Source organism: Amia ocellicauda, chromosome 11, assembly GCF_036373705.1.
Source record: "Amia ocellicauda isolate fAmiCal2 chromosome 11, fAmiCal2.hap1, whole genome shotgun sequence".
Lineage (NCBI taxonomy): Eukaryota > Metazoa > Chordata > Actinopteri > Amiiformes > Amiidae > Amia > Amia ocellicauda.
In genome coordinates, this window is record NC_089860.1 from 22,648,321 (window position 1) to 22,669,163 (window position 20,843).

At 36.2% G+C, this 20,843-nt stretch overlaps 1 protein-coding gene across 2 annotated transcripts in view; it reads right to left on the bottom strand.

Moving 5' to 3' along the window:
* The window catches only part of gabrg2 (gamma-aminobutyric acid type A receptor subunit gamma2), a 39,799-nt gene extending 24,608 nt beyond the window's left edge, over positions 1–15,191 (bottom strand). For both annotated transcript variants that reach the window (XM_066716990.1, XM_066716989.1), the window contains exons 1-3: positions 14,657–15,191; positions 2,934–3,082; positions 375–442 (exon numbers count right to left, since the gene is read on the bottom strand). In XM_066716990.1, the coding sequence (XP_066573087.1) occupies positions 375–442; positions 2,934–3,082; positions 14,657–14,772 (333 nt within the window). In that variant the 5' untranslated portion in view covers positions 14,773–15,191. The remainder of the gene's footprint in view (positions 1–374; positions 443–2,933; positions 3,083–14,656) is intronic.
* Between the last annotated feature and the right edge of the window lie 5,652 nt (positions 15,192–20,843).

Sequence of the window (20,843 nt, forward strand, 5' to 3'; positions counted from 1 at the left end):
GAATTTAAAATCCGTATTGGTTCGTAATCGTGATTGTAGCGTATAACGTTGAAATAGAATATAAACCATGATGCGGTTGTATAAACAGGGTAATGCAATGAACATCTTCTCCTCTGTCTCTAACAGTATTAATGGTGTAAGACATTTCTACACCTTTCTATTTTTATTGCCTGTCTTAAATCAAGCACGCTCCCTTAAATACAATTCCTCACTTGAAAGACATTTCATTACAGACATTATTATAAAATTAAAAAAAGGCTATTTTATAAAGTTACCACTTTGTATAATTTTAAGTTTTAATACAAAACATAAAATCACATCCAGCAAATAATAACAATACATTTTTTTATAATATTGAAGAAGGCTTGACTTACCATATTAATGGCATTTACTGGACCAATGCTGTTTACAAACATGTCAGTGTGGATTATGGTTGGTTTGACTGAAAAAAAATCAACATAATTGCATGTTATGATGTAGCTTTTGATTCAAAATATTGTACACCATTTTGTATTATTTTACACATGACATATTTTAAGCAGAGTAGTGAATACTGTATGCCATTGTACAAATATTGTATATGTTACAGTACTTTCTATATTGAAAGCCGTTCTCCATATGAAATCTGAATTGTCCTTTAACTTTTTATTGCCAGGTGTTCTTTTTTTCACAAGGTTCTCCTCCCATGTAAACTTTATATAACACTAAAGATTGTCTGTCATAAATCAGCCCAAGACAACAACACAATAGCACTTACAGCATTTAGATTGTGTCCAAAAAGGGCTCACTCGACTTAAAATCAAATGCCAGACCCAACCGAATGAGCTGCGGCTCTCCTCACTGGCTTTGTTATTCCTGGCCTAAACTTGACTGGTTATGAGGATGTCATTCAGAAGATGGAGAACTCTCAGCTATTTTGTGTCAGATAAAAAGAAAGACTGCAAGTTGTGTCATGTCACACTGAATTAGCATCAATAAAAAGGTTCACTGTAGTGCACTGCACACACAAGGCTGGCAAGATTGCATGGCTTAAGGAACATACTGACCTGCAGTGGATGATATGCATGAAAGATAAGGCTGCTTTTTCAATGTCATTAATCTTTTCTTAATTAAGTACTGGTACAGGCAAGCGATACACCATATGGAAGACAACAATTTGGTTAGAAAGCAGCTGCTATAATTGTCACTGAAGAGGCTCATAAGTACAAATAATAATTGTCAATAATTTAGAAAAACTGTACTGTAGGAAGGAAAAAAATGATCAGAAATGGCCTTTGCTAGGAAGTCACAGAAAACACCCATGGCCGGAAGGAGATTTTAAAGAAAGGACATTGCTACATTTGCCAATATCCTGTTCTGTGAAAGGATCAAACTGTACTACCTTTGCTAGAGAAACCACGGTGCGTTTAGCTGCACACCCCCCTGTATATGAAACCTCTCCTTTTAGTTTGGATTCGATGCCATCCTGTCATCTGTCTGCCTCTTGCAGCAACAGATAGTGAAATAGGGAATGATTGAAGCTCCCGCGGCTTTAACTTATCACTTCAGCCTGTCACATATCTCAGTATAAAGACTCATTCATGCACTTTCAATAGTCCATTTAAATCTAGAGGCAGAATAAGAAGCAAGTGGCATTCCTTCTGCTCAAACCTACACAGAATTTTAAAATCGGCACTGTGGATGCGGTCACTGGAAAGGATCTGTCTCTCTCTTTTTTTTTGTGTAGTATTTTTAATGATAGCATTGATGCTGTTATGCTGTATTTATTCATCCCCCCATCCCTTTTTATAGTTAATCCAGATCACATGATGCACATTACTGGAAAAGGAGATTGATGATGTAATAAGAAGGCTGCAGTATACAGAGCAAAAGATCACAGTCTGACAGGAGAGTCATAAAACTGAATTAAAACAACGAAGAAACAATTTAGTAGCAGGGTTAAGGCCATCAAATTATTTTTTAAAAATCAGGGGCAGTTTTTGCAAGTTTAATGCTATTAAAACTGGCTTACCTCAAAAGGATCATGCTATTATGCTTTATATTTATAGCAGAAAGTACAGCATTGTCTTTGAATAGCCTATTATATATAGAAGAAAGAAACAAGAAAACACTTTTTCCATGTGTATGTTTGCCTCTATAAGCTCAAGGTGCTATATATAGGCTTTTACTGCATTCAGTTTGTGTTTTCTGCATAGCTGCCATGGTAACTGAAAACTAATTTAGGCATCTGTGTCCATTCTGTGATAAAATTGTACATCTTAAGTACGAAGAAAACAAATATATTGGAGTTGTTTTTCCTACTCTTAAGTAATGGACAAACTGCTCATAATATCTTTCCTCAGAGAGCCTTCCTGCAGAGCATATAGACTGATAATGATTGTTTCAGCCAATTGTTTTTTCAATAAATAAGGAAGGATCAAAAAAACAATTTATTGTGTACTTATGAGCCAAAATAACAAGGCTGTTTAAAAGGGAATCTATCAAAATCTCTTCAGCAACAATTTAATAATACTAATAAAAGCACACAAAACTGTAACATAATACTGTGCTGAACCACTCAATTGCAAATATACAATTAATCTCTCGATCAGTTGCTAAAAAACTATTTTTCTAAGAACCATGTAACTATTTTCCACAAATAGTAGGATTTGTGTATTTGCTTTCCACTCAAACATGCTTTCACTAAATAGTTTCAGTAAAACCTGTTGGAAAATTTAAACAGTAACACAGATTTAGGTTCGCACCTGTTTCATGGAGCACATTCGTGGTACTATTGGTTGAATTCTGAAGACTGTACAGATCCATTAAGCTTTCCAATGTTTATTTCCCTTTTGGTGGTGGTGAAAATAATCATAGCAGTAATAACAATAATAGCTGTGATAAAAACAACTGCAACATTCAACTACAATGAAAAGCAAAAGAAAGCAACAAACCTCCTATATCTGGTCGCAGTTTGTTGTCATATCCATCTAACAAGCTGTTTAAAATGTGTGTCACGTCACTCTCGTACACTTTTGGAGTCAAAACCCACGTTTTGTTGGACACTAAATCTTCATCTTCATCATCTTCTTTTTGTAGAGAGCTAATAAAATAAGAATTATACATAGATAAATAGATGGAGAGACAAACAGATACAAGCGTTCTTTTTATTTTTCAGAACATTTTTAAAATGTCTTCTCCATCCACGAAAAAATATTTTGTAATATGAACTGTACTTGCTAAAGATAGAACAAGAAGGTATCAGTATTATAGATCCTACTCCTACTGCAAGTAAAATATTTTTAGTTTACATGTGCAAACTTGCAAAGTCCTCTTGCAAGATCTTTATTATTACTAGTCTTCCGTCTGGATGAACACAAACTCCTCCTACAGTTCTTGCGCTACACATAAAAATCTTCGTACAGTGATACACCATGATACCTAGTACGTTGCTTTTTGCAATATACGGCTTTGATTGTACCACATTTGTACTATGATTTTATCTTGGTTCTAATGTTTTTGCCAATTTTTATGATTTTGCAAGTTTTACCAGTTTTACCAAAAACTTTAACACATTTTTACCATGCTGCAACATGCAGCACTTTATCATATATTAGTGTGTTTTTGCCATTGTACACCATACTACACACCTTTTTTTAAACTATATTTTACAATTTTACAATTTTCTCTTTTAGGGGACAGAAACGTCATGACATTTGTTTTTCCCTTTAAGACACCTTTAAGATGTCTTTTACCACACTTTATATTTTTTTATTATTGGGCTCATGTTTACATATTATAACAGGGTTAAGATTTAAAAACAGCTTCATTACTCTTGGGGCTATTTCCTTTGTATTAGTAATAATAATAAGACTTACATATAGTTTCTTACATACTATCATGAACATTTGATATGCTTTTAAATTACATCTACTAACCTACTTACTTTTACATACTGTTACTCATGCAAACTACTTCTAACATGAATTATACTATTACTACTTCATTTACAAACTATCACTCATTAATCTACATACTACCATAATAATAATACATCACATCACCATCAGCCTATATCGATCCACTGCTGGATGAAGGCCTCCCCAAGATGTTTCCACTGGCTTCGATCTACAGCTTCTCTTTTCCATATCATGCCTGCAAAGTGTATGATTTAATCTTCCCATCTGGTTGTCTTCCAGGTCTTTTTTTCATCTCTTGGGTAATACATATCCAGTAATATATCATGCACGAAGTACTGTCACATGCAGTCAAAATATCTTAAATTACTTTCTATTTTAGTTATTACATGAGGTGTCAGCTAAGGAATCTCGCAAGAATGGGGCAAACATCAACAAAGTGCCTTAGTTTGGACTTGAAACAGTTGACTCATTGCTTTATAAAATCATGTGGTTCAAACAATAGCCATATAGTGATTTTTCTTAGGTCAGAAATGGAAGACATATGATTGGGCTGCTCCTGTCCACAACACAGTCTACAGGACCAATGCATCCAGAGCTGTATCATGAGCGATACATCAACCAAAACCTTTCTCGCAATATTCTAATTCATTAAAGCCTTCTTTAGATTTTATGTGCTCTGAGAGTACTGCTAAAACTAAAAGCACAGCAATATGCGATGCAGGCGGAAAATCTAATATTTCAGTTTGCTAATTTGGTAACAAAAGGCACATTAACTGCTTGGAGAAAATGGTGCACAAGTGCACTGAGAGCATAATTACACCTCTGTTGTGAATTTATTGCACTATCAACATTACCAACAAAGTCAGGAGATGCTGACATTACATTATAATTTTGGATCTTGTGTGATACACTTCACAAATTTCTCAGATCATATTCACCAAACAGTTTTCCCCATAAAGTGCCTAAAGGCTATATTTTCGTTCTCTTATTTTTAAATAACTGCCATTTTAATTGCAATTTTAATTTAGAAAGCTCCAGTTAAATACCAGAAGTAAACTGAGGAGGTGATGTAAATTAAGAGAGACAGCTCATCATCATTATACCATACATATGAGCATGAAAAGATTAAGATGGGTAATTTAAATAAATAGTATAACACTACAAAGGGTATATATGGCAATTATTCTTGCTTGCTTCCTCAGAAGTTACATCTACTGCAGTCAATTTTTTATTATATTAAATCATAAACAGTGCTGTGAACTACAACATGCATGAACATGGTAATTTCTCAGAAGAAAGCCATTGCAAAGAAAGCTTGCTCTTCGTGCATTTTCAGTGTGATTGTGGGTATAAGGGAAGGGTCTCTGAAAATCTGAATTTGGTAACTCATCATTATCTGACCCCTGCGAAGTGAAAGGGAGCTCAGTGCAAAGGTCACAGGGCTGATCACAGAAACACAGAGGCTGTGCATTAAAAGTTCATGCATGTTCATAGGAAGATCTTCAATTAATCTCCACAAGTTTCAGGCAAGGTTGATCAAGATTGCTCTATGTATTGGTAGTTTTTATACACCTTGTACCAAACAAGGCTCAAGTAACCAAATACAACATGTACTTCACCAACCTTTTTATTTTGGAGTGTTGAGATCAAACAGAATGCTTGATCACCAGAATTAGTTTTAGTCTCTTTTTTTATTATATGAGAAAATGTATATTTGCAGAAAATGACAGCACAGCCCTTTTCACTTTTCAGTTTCCATTGCTTCCATTTTAGCAAAGAAAAGGATGCTGATGGATATCTCAGCATAATTACTAAAACCGTCTTGAATTAAGATAAACCGAAATAATACAGTGCCCACTTAATCCACATCATCCATAAGGATGCCTTGATCAACTGGGCTGTACTGTACCTAAATCAAACCATAATAGTAGAACCATAAATCCATCATTGCTGGCTGTTAGTTCATCATTTTTGACCTTCAATAAGGAAGATTCATTATTCTAGTATAACAGAAATGCAGACTGGAGCTTTGTAGATGATGTAATATCAAAAAGTGATTAATGATCACCATTGGAAAATGCAGGAGTAATCATTACTTACTATATTTAATATATATTTTGAACAAAGTCGCCCTTTGTATTACATGTACTGGAGTATAGAGAAATGTATCTTGCTAACATCACGTCAGTAAGGGAAAAAAATGACAGAAGCAAGGTGACAACATAACAAGACAACCATAACTTCTGAAATATGTCAAAAGCAATGAATCAGTCTTCGGCTTCCCTTACGTAATTGCTCGTGCAATGTAAATGTATTGATCTTCTATCCTAAGACTGTGTACGTAAACGTAACCTCCCACAAATAGTGATTCAGATTCAGTTTTTGCTCACAAGCTGTTTTAAATCTACATAGAACAATCATTAATGATTGCTTTGAATTCTGCAGTGAAACAAAGGGGTTCAGCATGTTCTATATCCAGCATGTTTTTAAGCACTGTTTTATTCTCAAAGCCCATATTAGTCTCCTACCTGGAGAAGAATCCATTATAGTGCTTGGCACTCGAATCATAATTGCAATTGTCAGAAATGCAGACACAACTATTTTCAGATGAGGCCATTCCCTGAACATGGCAGCTTCTGTATTTGCATTGGCAACGGCAAGTTTATATTTTTTCACTTCTGTCTGCTACAGGCTGATAAGTAGACGCTGGAAAATGTTTTGCTTTAAATTTCAATTTTTGGCTTCTCTCCATGAAGCCAGCCACCTCCAAAGAGTAAGGAAATGTCCATCCCCAAACCCAAGATCAATCATATGAAAAAACAATGCAAGAGAGTACAGCACAGACGAGTGTAACGGTCGATTAAAATTAGCCTTCGAAAGACCTCCTATTAGTGGTGAGGCATCACTGTAAAGAAATGGCAGGCCTAGCTTGGGTCCGTTCATAATGCATTATGATCCATTGTTAGCAATGACAGACCCAAGACTCAGAGAACAGTGTACTCTCTACATAGGAGGCCATCAGGGGTGGCGACTGGAAGCTCTTGAATTACAAAAGCTGAAAGAAACAAATAAAGGCTGCGCGTGTTCAGTTGGCCCAACACTCATGCCGATTTACCTTCTCAAAGGGATCAGACATCTGAGAGACACGTTAGATTAATCCGATGCAAGAGTTCTAAGGGCAGGTTAAAGGAAGTAAATTAATGAATTCTGTGGAGAAGCAAAGGTCAGGGAAGGCCTAATTAAGTTATTTAAAAATAGATGGGAGATCAACAACGTAAACCCGAGTTAGATACTAGGTGCAGGTCAGCCCAGGATGCAGGGAGTGCGGCATCCTGATGGAAGCCAAGCACATAGTCAGATGCAGGATGGTGAGCGCGTTTCATGTGTTGCAAAGTGATGTATTCTAGTTGTTGCTGAAGAAACCGAGAAACAAAATGCAACTAATAGCTTTCTCCTCTTCATGACCCTTATTTTTTGGAGATCACGTATTCTTCACATTATTTACAATACCGGATACATGCAGGAAGGTTTGAAGTAGGTCTAGAAAGCAGGAAGAATATGTTCTTAGAACGACTCAATAGACAAACAAGAGGCAATGGTTTCAGATCTAAAATGGGCCTTGCTTTGGATTACATTAAAATGAAAACACAATCAATAAGCCTGATGCACCCACTTCTGATTCTTGGAATATTCCATTTACATAACTCATGCCTGATTTACAACACAGTAGAAATGGAGAATCATAGAAGTAAAGTATAAATCGGTCAATGTTTATAGCTTTCTTTTTCAGAACGGAGGACAGATTTTGTAACCCTGCATTATCTCTGGATAAAATAAAAACAACTTTCTCGGATAATGCAAATGACTTTAATAAAGGACATTGGGTCAGAACTGAACATTTGTATTCAGCTCTAGGTAAACTACCGTAACATTCGCACAGTCCACTAGCAGCAGCAGCAGAATTTATTTACGTGAGAACAAAATGTAAAATCAAAAATAACTGCTTAAATAAAAAGTAAGCTTTTTGTTTCTTCCTACATAACATGTTTGTTTTTCAAGCAGCAATATAAAATGAAAATATTTGTACATGCATGAAAATAGAGTATCTTTTTTGTTGGCTTGTTTTACTGGTATTACTAGTATCCACATTAATGCTTCTATGTGTCTCAATCAATTGAGATACAGATGTACTCGGTATGGCTTTAATACAGATGACATTTGAGAGTAAGTTGTTTTCCTATTCTCTGAAGTCAGTTTTCATACCCTTGAAGATGCAGCATTTTCTGCACTCAGCCTGCTATCCTTCAGTACTTTCATTAAATTACGTTGGAAAATAAACAATGTGTAATGAGAATGAGCTCAAGTGGAACTATTCCCATACAATTACTAATAGTTATTGCATTTAGTAATGTTTAACATGAGAGACATTAATTATTGATTATGGTAAACAGTGTTACACACATTTATTAATGTGTGACTGGGGGAAGAGTTTATATTCTCCTTACCACACAGACCATTAAATAGCCAATAATGGCTGTAAAGTATGAACCCTTTTTAATTACAATTCTACTCCTCATAATAATATGCCATTGGGAAGTGGATTCTTAGTCCTTTTAGAGTATGTGTGGGTTGAAGGTGAAGTGATATTAAAGTGTCTGTCATCGTGAACTGAAGACAAATATTATAAAAAATTCTAACAGATCAAGCTGTCTTTTTCATGTTTGTGTGGAAATGAAAGGAAAAACATTTACTTGAAAATGAACTTCACAACGGTTGCTTGACTGAACCTTTGGCTGATGTTGAGAGTAATGCAGTCTGACAAACAGGTTTGTGCAGTCCGGCCGAAGTGCCGTCTGCGTTTCCCAGCAATATCTGAGCTGGGCAATCTGATGACCGCTAATCGTGACGGGATGCAGGTAGTTTAGCAAACTGCTTTAACCAAAACACATGTGTATGAATAGTATGCAGAGATTAATCTTTTACTATACACTGAGTGGCCCCTTTATTAGATACTCCTCCTCTTTTCATGAAAAAGACAGTCAGTGATATCATCACGTGTTCAGACTATTTAGTGCTATTTATACCATGTAGGCAGGTACCTAGGGATTGTTTGTGTGCAATTCAGAGACAGAATAGGCAAAACAAGAGATTTAAGCGACTTTGAACAGGGCATGGTAGTTATGGTGATATGAGAATGTCAGAAAACAGTAACCATGCTGGGGTTTTCAGGCACAACAGTGAATGGTCCCCACCCAAAACACATGCAGTCAATAGCAGTCCTGTGGTCGGAAGCAGCTAATTGATGAAAGAGGCTGATGGAGGCTGACATGACTTGTGCAGGGTAACAGGGCTACAGTCAGCCAAATAATAGCTGGGTACAACAGTGGTGCTGAAAGAGGCGTGTCAGAGCGCACAACTCATTGTACATAGTCACAGATGGGGTATGGCAGCCGATGACCTGACCGAGCTCCACTCCTTTCAGTGAAAAACAAGAACCTGTGGTTGCAGTGGGAACACAAACACTGGATAACGGACGACTGGAACACCATTGCCTGCTCTGATGAATCCTGGTTCCTGCTGTTTCATGCTGATGGGAGGACTAGGATATGGCAAAGAACGCAAGCATACTTGGATCCATCCTGCTGGGTGTGAAGAATGCAGGCTGGTGGTTTCAAGGCATTCAGGACGGAAAACAGGAGACACATCTTCACACAAGAGTTGTTACAATCTGGAACAAACTCCCCAGCGATGTGGTTGAAGCTGAAAATGTGGGAACATTTAAAAAGACTGGATGGGATCCTTGGTAATTAATGGACACCAAACGAGCATGATGGATCGAATGGCCTCCTCTCGTTTGTAAACTTTCTTATGTTCAAGCAGTGTGAAGGTGTGGAGTGTGTTCTTGTAGCACACATTGGGTCTCTTGATCCGAGTGGAACAACACTTGAATGCCACAGGTTATCTGAACATCGTTTTTGATCAAGTGCATCCCTTCATGGCAGCAGTGTATCCATCTGCAGGATAATGCCCAATGCGACAAGGCTAGGATTGTCCAGGAATGGTTCCGGGACAATTACAGTGAATTCAGTTTACTGCAGTGGCCTGCCCATTCACCAGATCTCAATCCAGTCCATCCTGAGCATCTGTGGGATTAGATGGAACGAACTATTCGGAGTAGAGAATCCACCACCAGCCAATTTGCAACAACTATGGAAAGCTAAGGAGTCGCCATGGGCCAGCATCCCTGTGGTGTGCTTTCAACACCTTGGGTCCTTGACCCGATGAATTCAGGCACTTCAGAGGGCAGAAGGGGGAGCAACTCACTATTAGGTTGGTGTACCTAATAAATTGGCCACTCATTGTATACTTGGATGTGTTTCCTTCAGTGTGTTTTCTATTTACTTTCAGTAAAACACAGTGCCACAAGATAAACAAACATGTCTAAATGGTCCCTAACAGCTATCAATCAGGACTCTTTTAAAAGAGAAGAAAACCAATTCATGTTCATGTCTGCTATAAAAGAAAAAATGAAAATAAACCTCACAATTCCTTAATTTGTTCCTCAAAAAGACCAAGGTCTAGGGCTAATGTATTTCTCTGTGACAAAAGTGAAAAGCACTTCCATGCAGCTACTTTACTATCATGTTAATATCATCAAGTCCAGAAGAAGAAAATTGCCATTTCCAACCAATTTCACAGTAGAAATTTGGCATAACTACCTCTTTTATCGTTTAATTTGTTCATAATGAATTGAATAATAGAATAAGGTTGTACCAAACACCTTTTTAGAATTAATTTGGAAGTCTGGTTGTGTACTATTCCAGCTCCAGGGTTTGGCTTTTCATGCTATTCCATTCTGCCAACAGATGATGTGATTACTAACATAGATGAAGAAGGTTCAAAATGTGCTGTTCGGAGGGTTTTGTATACACTGCTGTTGTCCTCTGTTAAGTCATCCTGATTCTCCAAAAATAACAGAACAATTGAGAACAGCATAGCTTATTCTGATTAAGTATAAATCTATGCTATTGCTTTTGCTTAAAAGATTGAATACATTATACTGGGGAATTCTATATACTGCAAAAGTCAATGCGTTATGATTACTTATCTTTTAATCCTTTATATAATGTTTATAATGTTTGTTTGGTTTGGAAAATATATTTGTTTTGAGCTATATGCTCTTCAAAAATTAGCCTCTTTCACCGTGCTCCTGGAGAGGGTAGTAAGTCAGTCTCATTAGGCTACCCTGCTGTTCGGTCCCTCACAGGTATGACACCAGATACCATTTAGATTCTCATAATGAGACCTGGGCCTGCTAGCAGGTCCTTTGGATGTCCTATCATTACAAATACAATTCACAAATCAAGAAAGCATATGTTTCCTCTAGGAACCAATGCCTCCTATGGTCTTTCATAGAAAGCTATGGCTTACAGCCCATTCTGATGTGTGCACAACTGTGATATTTCACTATAATGAGACAAAAACAGGGCTTAAGATCACTGATTTACACTGATGACAATTCTCATTCAGTTTGTAAAACCACTTTTACACACAAGCAGTATATAGCAGTGCACCACAACATTTTCTCATCAACACTTTTTATGTGTAGTTTACTTCAGATTCAACCATTATAAAGCTCCATGCTCCATAGTATAACTGGATAAACAGAAGAGTGCAGTTCCTTTCAATGAATCTATACACTAGCCTACTTTGTGAACAATTTACCATGCATGTATTTTAATGGATTTAATGCATTGTTAATGAATTTGCTTGCTACATTATTGACTTTGATAATGTACATGCATTTACTGTTGGAATAAACCTCTTCAGAACAGCAATGCCAAGAGAAGTTTGGTCATCTAGTCTGCATGTACTACTCTATCTTAGGTGCTCTGATCCTATTTGGTGCATCTGCTTGCATTGATCTAATTCTGCCTCTGAAATGTATTAAGTGTCTATGCTGTTATCCAGTGTGTATTGTTTATCTGCATTAGCTGTGCACCATCTAAGTTTGTTCACTGCAGTGTGTGGCAAAATACAGCTCTGGAAAAAATTTAGAGACCACTTAACATTGATTTCTGAACTTGGAGTGGTCTTTTAATTTTTTCCAGAACTGTATGTTGTTGGCAATGATGTTGGAAGCCCTTGTGTGCTGTAAATGTATTACAATGTTTTATTTTGATAAACCTGAATGTTACTTTTCTTATTTTAAATCAATAATAATAATAATAATAATAATAATAATAATAATAATAATAATAATAATAATAATAATAAATACCAGAAAATAATAATTCATAAGGCCCCATTACAAATTGATCTATATTATTTTGATTGCTACATTTCTGGCAGTCTGGTGTAAATATATAGAACTTAGTAATTTGATGAGTATTATATCATAACAGGAGTGCAGTTAATGACACACAAATAAATGTGCATCAAGGATTACTTCTACTACCTCTGCAAATTACTACTTCCACTAAGAAGTACAGTATATACAGTTTAAGCCACATTTCCAATGTATATTTTCCTGATATTGTGAAACAACACCTTTTTAGTTTTGCTTAACATTTTGTTTACAACCCATGTGGAGTGGCTCCAAAGGCCATATCATTCCAAAAGCTCATCAGGGCCTTTCAATAATGGGAAGAGAGTATTTAAGGATCGGCCTAATGTGGCATACATATAATAGGAAGTATTTTTCCCTGTTTTTTCCTCACATTGAATGTTATAAAATGATGTCTTTAACAATTCATGAAATTAGCTTTTTTTCAATGCAGTACATTGCATTGACTATTTTGCATAAATACCAAGCAGACATTCAAACCCTCAATATTTAATCCATGGTATACCAACATGTGATTGAGAAAAGCAGTGTAGTGAATGTAATGCTCATTTTTCACAGCCTGTAACATATTATTTAGGTTATATAAGCCGTTCTGAGCTTTATTGTTCCTATTCAAATATGCAATGTTGTAACCACAGAGCAGCTTCTGTTCTCAAGACCAAAGACATTCAACCTGCTCAAGTGAACATTAGGGAAGAACTCTTATACAACCCCTTTAAAACAGACTGACCCCACTATTAAGTTAAAAACTGATGTAAGATGAAAAACAGTTTTGAGTGTTATCTATAAAGCATAATGAACAAAAAATAAACTGGCATCCTAAATTAAGAGAATTATTGTACCACACGAAATATGTATATGAATGTAATACACAGAATATTTATAGACATAAGAACTACACAAATTATGGACCACACAAATTTGAATGAAAGCAAGATCCTGCCTGACATGATTATTATCTCTGATGATCTGAACCTGTTCCCACTCTCTCTACATGCACACGTGTGTTTACAACATGGTGAGACTTGGGTTTTGCAGCAAACACAGATAGCTACTGTGAACAATATTAAAAATTCAGTGCTGCTATTTTTAATCTAGGCCACGTTTCCGTATGGCCGCATTTTCCACCACGTTAGGTTGAATAAAATGGAAAAAAAGCTGATCCATCACCCCTCCATTTTTCACCCTGAAGGCGAAACCAGACTTATGCAGGGAAAATCCGAAGACAATCCGTTTTCGTCTCTGCATGGATAGAGGTTGCGTTTTGTTGGTGTAATTCATGCTGCCCACACCAAAAGATTGAATGGCATAATCAAATACTGTATTATTATCATTATAATTATAATAAATAATATTATATTTTTGTTTGTTTTCCAAAGGGGGAATCGGCACCAGGTCAGACATATTTGAGACGGTTTTCTTTTCTTATGACTTCGTTCCTGGTTCCCCCCTCCCCCCTCAATCATAAGCTACAAACGTAAAGAAGGAAAACTGATCGATATTAATATAAACACCTTTTTATTAAAAAAAAATATAATAATCCCAAAACGTTACTCAACGTGAATTATTCTGTATAAACAGAATATGCATGTTCCCATAAAAGATGTAGCAGGTTAGATATATAGGGGGATGCAGACAGATAAATAAACACAGCAAGCTGCATACAGTAAATGAAGACATTTTAAATGGTCAAGTGGTGACACACAGTAACGGTATTGCATTGAAGTTGAACAGGAAGTGCACACTCATCAATACACTGGAAACAAAGCTTGTGTTTCGCATACCAACAGACAAAAACCTCGTCTTCTTCCCATAGCTTTACATCAGTGGAAAAGGGGAGCGATCCATGCACTGTGTTCATCATGTACCTCTGTATTTGTGTATCGGTCCATGCATGTTTGCTTTGCTCTGCTGTTTTCGTTTCAATTGACACATGAATAAGTAATAATACAACCTAATAAGCCCAGACTGCTTACATTTCATCAATTCCTTCAGTAAAAACAGCAAGATTGAGGCACAAAACTGGGACCGGACGCCAAACAAGCCCTGATTCTTTTATTCTGCTTTATCTAATTCACAAAAAAAAAAAAAAAATCTTGGGTGGATCACAGCTGTCCATTGATATTGTTTCCTAACATTTATATTTTTCGATCATTGCAAGTACAGATCATTTTACTGTTACGTTTCAAATAAATAACAGCCATTTGATTTTGCATCCAATGCAGTATAGGTTTTTATCGTCCAAACTACCACATAGAGACACAGCCGCCTGCTTTAAGAAACCTCAAGACCCTGATGTGATGGAGAAGAAACACATCAAATATATGTAGCTCCTTCTCCCTCCCCTTTAAAAACAGTCAATGAATGAATTCACGCCATTAAATAGCACCTTGGTGCGTTTTCCGCTTACCTTGTAAGAAGATTAGCGATTAGAAATACCCACAGAATGATCTTTAGAGAGTAAGCAGGCTTCGCCATCGCAGTCGAGCACTGGCATGAGACATTTGGAGGAGCCATGATCACCATCTTCTTGTTTCTCTCTTTATTGCAGATGGACGTGTCCCTGTATTTACTGTGTACCTTCACTGTGATACATTACACACATAGCAGGTCGCATTAGCACTCGGGTTGGAGAATGAGATCTGCAGCACTGCTGCGGAAGCGGTCGGAGCAAATCAAATCAAAGCGAGCTTCCCAGATCTTAAGAAATAATTGCAACAAAAAAATTACATAAAAGCAGCAGCCCAGGAAAACCTTAAAATCCAGCAGCTAGCAAATATATTGGAGCTTCTGTCTGCATGCAGATTAACTCTGGGGTCAAAGAGGAGCTGATGCACGTTGCTGCAGCACAGATCAACACATGCGTGGTTGAGAGAGAGAGAGAGAGAGAGAGAGAGAGAGAGAGAGAGAGAGAGAAATAAACCTTAGTTCTCTTCTATTTTTAATACCTGATCATAGCTCGGTTACAAGCATGTATGCATAAAATGGTCAAAACGCCACAGAGGCGGCTCTGATGCTATGTCTCCATGCTTTGCAGAGGGCTTGGTATAGAGACAGGCAGTGCCAACATAGCAGGGAAATGCTGATTTGGCGATGGAAAAGCGTGACAAATTACGCCACACACAAAGTGCATGTGAAATAGACGCGTTTGCAAGGATAGATATGGGAGATATTGAATGGGAATATTCATGAAAGTCCAAAGCAATCGATGTTCACAAGCCATTCGCAATGGCACGTTTCCCCTGAAGTGCGATTTTTTGGAATATGGAAACATTCACAATCTGAAATGGGACCATGCAATATTAAAATCAAAAGTTTATTATCACAGCGTTTCCAATTACAAATAAAGTTAAATATCAAAAGTATATATTTCTTAGCTCCTCTCATTAAAACACACATACACTCTCAAATGTTAAATTGTTTATTCTTTGCATTAAACTAAACTTTGAGTTACATTAACCAATAACATTTCATTTAAAAAAATATAATTTATGCTTTGCTTAACATACAGTAAATTCTCCACCAACTTAAGCTAACAGTCAGCAACTATTTGCGCCATAAGGATATAAATATATTGCATTGCACAAGTGTTTCCATGTTATACAAACAATACAAATATAATAACACACAAAGTATTCTGAACTGGAAGCTGTTCCCTGCTGCCACAGTTCACTCATGCGCCACTGCCTTTGATGGGATGGGATGTTATTAATATCAGATACAGTCCATGTCACAAAGTGTGCAAATCCCTGGTGACTGACTGATATTCTTCTTCATGCCTACCTTCAACAGAGCTGGCAGGTTACAGTTATACAGTTTATTACACAATGCTAAAAATCAGCTTCATATCCCTTGATTACTTTCTCTGCCTCTTCTCCTTCCTTTAATTATTTTCAAATACACACATATACACATACACACACGATACATAGATTTAAATAATTAACTCAATATGATTGAATTCCCTTTATGATCTAAACTCTCTTAAAAAGGGTGTTCGTAACTGAACAGTAATTTCCTTCAGGCTGATCACGACATACATCATGGGAGTCACCATCTGTTTCTTTGATGCAAATTCATAACAAAAACTCTTCTATAATATAGTTTTTTATACACTGACACTTTGTGCAGGTTGTGTTGAATTCATTCTCACTACATCATCCTTCAGGACCAAGGAGAGCTCCCCTGTCCATTACTCTTACCCCAGTATGCGGAAGGCTCATAACACATACTATACATGGAGTAACTTCAAAAGCTGACTTTACATGCACACACACATACAATGATAGTCAATAGTATTGGGACATATTCAAATGATACTGAAATACAATTCAGAATGAAAGTAATTAGTTTAAAGTATTATTAATCTGGCGTTTCATAAATGTATAGCCTACATATACCTTCTCAATGGAACATGCATCAGACAATATATTTCAAGGGCATTATATTGCAATTCAATATCACCTATAGACCCCCTTTGTTAGCAGACATAACTGCACGTCCTCTGGGCATTCATTGGCAGTGTATATTTTTGCCTATTTAGGGGCACAATTAACTGATGTGAATGTGAATGTGAATGTGATGCAACAATCTATCAGTTTGTCTTCCCTTTATGTTTTTCAGTTACATAGCCACCAGTATTTCTGGATCTATTGACCTTGCCTTCTGTTGCAACATGTCCTTCTTTGTGTTATTACTGATATTTTGTTATGTATGTCCTTACCTTGGTAACTTAAGTAACATACTATCGCTCATCATCATTCAGGCTACTTTTTTTTTAATGAACAGCCACTAGCTCTCAAACTACCATTTGGGCTCATCCTTGATCTATACATTGCTCTCTTGTTACAAGGTGCGAGACATCCGATTTGCTAAACAATCAGCTCCTGGTTGAAACTGGGAGAGAATTTCTGCTTCTGAAAACTCCCTGTAGCCTTCTGACTGACTGAGAGGTTACGGTTTTAAGGCAGGTAAAATACCTGTTAAATGACTGGTTTTATTTTAATTTGAAATAGTTTGTAATTTGAAATGCACACTTACCAATTGGTTTATGCATATGTTTATTTTCTAGGTAGGATTTGGTAAGACTCGACAGTATAGCATTTATTTTTCTTCATATCACAAACTGATAAGACACTTTGTGTACAGTTCTGACTTGATTGACAGATACATGACGTATTTACTTGTGCTCATCCACTTGATTGTTTGCCTGATGTGAGGCTTAGAATATACAAAATACAATATCTTAACTGTTATCATTGTGGGTTTCAAATTACTTGCTTTCATCTGAGTCATACATGGTGAATGAGACATAACTCCCTCACATTTAATCCCCTGAAATTAACCTTAGGGAAGAAAAAGAAGGAAAAATTGAAATAGTTTAGGATACCACAACCATTCATGTGTGCCACACATACTGTGTATTTCCGTTTATTGGATGTTCTGGTGACATTTGACTAAGAATGTCTTATTCCAACTTTTCCATTGCATCTTCCTATTCATGACAGATAGGATTGATGATACAGTAGAAGAAAATAAGGAAAAAAAAACAGAAAAAATATGGAAAAGGTAACATAATGTAACCTATATATACCGTTACACATTCACAAAGAAGACAAATGGAGGCAATTGAAATGTACTTAATTATAGAATGCCTGAGTTTTGCTAAACATTGATCTTACCAGTGCTCAGAAATTTGCCCGTGAAAGAATATGGATGTCACTTCCAAATAAAGATACCTCATCTAAAATCTGCTGGTGGTGTGATCATAAGTTATAGTTTAACTTCATTTACTGCCACCAAAATCTATCAATAAAATGTATCTGGTTCCCTAAATCACTTGCCTTTTGTTATTTTAGATGCTATATTTATTAGCAGATTACATTAGTCATTTTTCACAAATAATTCTTTGTTGGCTATGGTCCCTCTCCACAAAGGCTTTTTTGAAGTTATTAATTAACTATAATAAATTTCCCGTCATAAAACATTGAGCTTCTATATCTTGTGTATTTTATGTTCAAAGAATATTAAGTAACTTGAGAGAGAGAAGCTTTGTATCTGGTGTCTTTATAGATTAAGGCATTTTTATTGTCTAAAGTTTTATAAAAGGAAAGTGATACTTAAATGTTTTTATTTGATATTGTTTGGAATCACCAATAACCATTTATTTTTATTAGGATCTGTTAAATAAATGGCTTTCTGGAATAAATGGATTCAGTTTGAAGCACATTTCTGTGTAAAAATATAACATATTTTCAACATTTGGTGTCCTTGCAGTGCTTTGTTTTTCTTAAGATATTGTGTTCCACGAAAAGCTCTATAAAACATCATCAGCATTGAAGTTAAAAAATAGTTAAATAGTAAATTTAGCAATGTGTGGCACTGTGGTTTAAGTGGGGTAATACTGTAGTAACTCAGGAGTAACTACAGTCTTTCAAATAAATCACTTGATGGTTGTTATGGAAAATAAATTAATGATTTTCACTGTCAGTTTTGGCACAGAACTGCCATATTTCCACAATGGAGCACTATTCTCACACCACTTCATTAGCTGAAATACGTGCTCCTCACATTTTTATTTTGGTTCCACAAAACAGTGCATCCCATGTGCTAGTACCTGCCTGCCAACTCCCACACCCCATATGTTCTTGCTTCGTCAGGTTTCTCTCTATGATCGCACGTATGTGTATGTGGTTGAAGGAAACCAACACTAATATGTTATCAAAACATTCAGTTTAATGGCTTTTACAATATAAACAAAGGAGCATCTAAAGTGTTTGACAGAAATTCATATTGAACTCTCTTTAATTTCTAGTTTCTTCTTTGTTTGTTCATCTCTTTCCAATTCCCAGGTATCCCAGACGAAACCCCTGCAGCCCCTGCCTCCCTCGGTGTTGTACATCAGTTTTACACACAAGGAGCTGACCGGCTTCTTCACTTATGAAGCTCAGTGTGTGAAAGGTAAGAGTAGTTTTGCTTTTACTAAAAGAAACAATATGTTTTTGGGAAGAAAATATTGTCTCAACTGGGGCTTACTTACCATAAGGGAAACAAAGCAGTTGAATCCAGAGTCAAAGAGAATAAAGTCTTCTCTTGGCATCCCTGCCAATATCCTACTGCACACTGAGTCCATGGCTGCACCCACACAACGACATTCACAGCTTGGGCTCTGTAGCGGACACTAGTGAAAATGTATTAACTGTTTAAAAAGTATTCATGATTTTTTCTGTATTCAGTCACTTCAAAATAAGCAAGATGATGCTCTCGCTCTCTCCCTGTCTCTCTCTCTATAGATATAGATAGATATATATTTATCCACAAAAAATAAAGGTTTGAAACAAAACTCAACTGAACAAATTCAGAAAATAATTTTTGTATTCTGTTTTTGTTTTGTATGATATATTGACCACAATATCCATTAACAGCCTATAATACTATTTTCAGTCATGCTTTAAATTGTTGTAAAGCCCAAGTCATTCCAGTAGTGCCTAAAGGTTTGATTGTAATGCCAGTTTTACAAAAAATAGAGTTGCATGTAACATTTTGAAAGCTTAAGGTCATGTTCTACCACATAAAGTTATGGGCTGCTAGGAATTAAATGTAGCTTGATGCCATAGCGATGTACACTGAGCTTTTTTAATGATGATGGTCAAAACATACTGAAGTCTTTTCACAACATTTATTTAGTATATTAACCTGTGAAGCTCATCAAACCAGAACATCAAACAACTCAAACAGTAAACTGATGATACTCTAGACAAAACACAGATTTATATGTTGACCTTGAGGGCGTGCTGGATTCTGGCCTTCTGCAAAGCATTCCCAGGAGATTATCTTTGGGGGTGGTGGTAGATCCTATTATTTCTGTGTATAGACACCCCATACCTGCAATGTAATTACTGGCTTCCACATTAATTTCACAGCAATTACAACAGTAATTAAAGAACAATTTGAATTCCCATTGTAAGTATGTGCTGTAACTAATTTGTTATAAAATGTGCTAAGAAAGATTTAATTAAATTATTCATTACCCATTATAAAGACAACAACAACAAAAAACAAAACAAGAGAGATCACATCCAGGCTAAATTCCAAGTTAAATAACATGCTCTGTGCAGATTACATGTCTGTGCTTCAGTGTTTATTAACTGTTGTCTGCAGATTAATGAGATTTCTTTCCCTTCAGTTCAGTATTATATAAGTGCCACAGCATCCAGACTCACCAAGTACAGATTACAATGATAAACAAAGAGCACTGCAACCCTTCATTATGAATGCAGGAAGTATTTTGTGAGAGATTTGCACCAACTCTGTATTAATCAGCGAAACACCCTCTAATACTGTACACCAGCACTGCAGTCTTGCTTTTCACTAAACCTGTCAATGTTGGAAGCATTTGGCCATTACAGTTAATCACTTTTATATATTTCAATATATAATAATAATAGTGACTGCTTCTCTTAACGTTTTTACTTTAAAATATTAATTTCTTTAATTAAGCATCACTTTTTATCATGATGTAATGTTTCCTTCGTAAGCATCTTGGTCTGAAACAACAGCAGTGCCAACGGTTCTAGCCGACTACCTTTTTGTTTGAG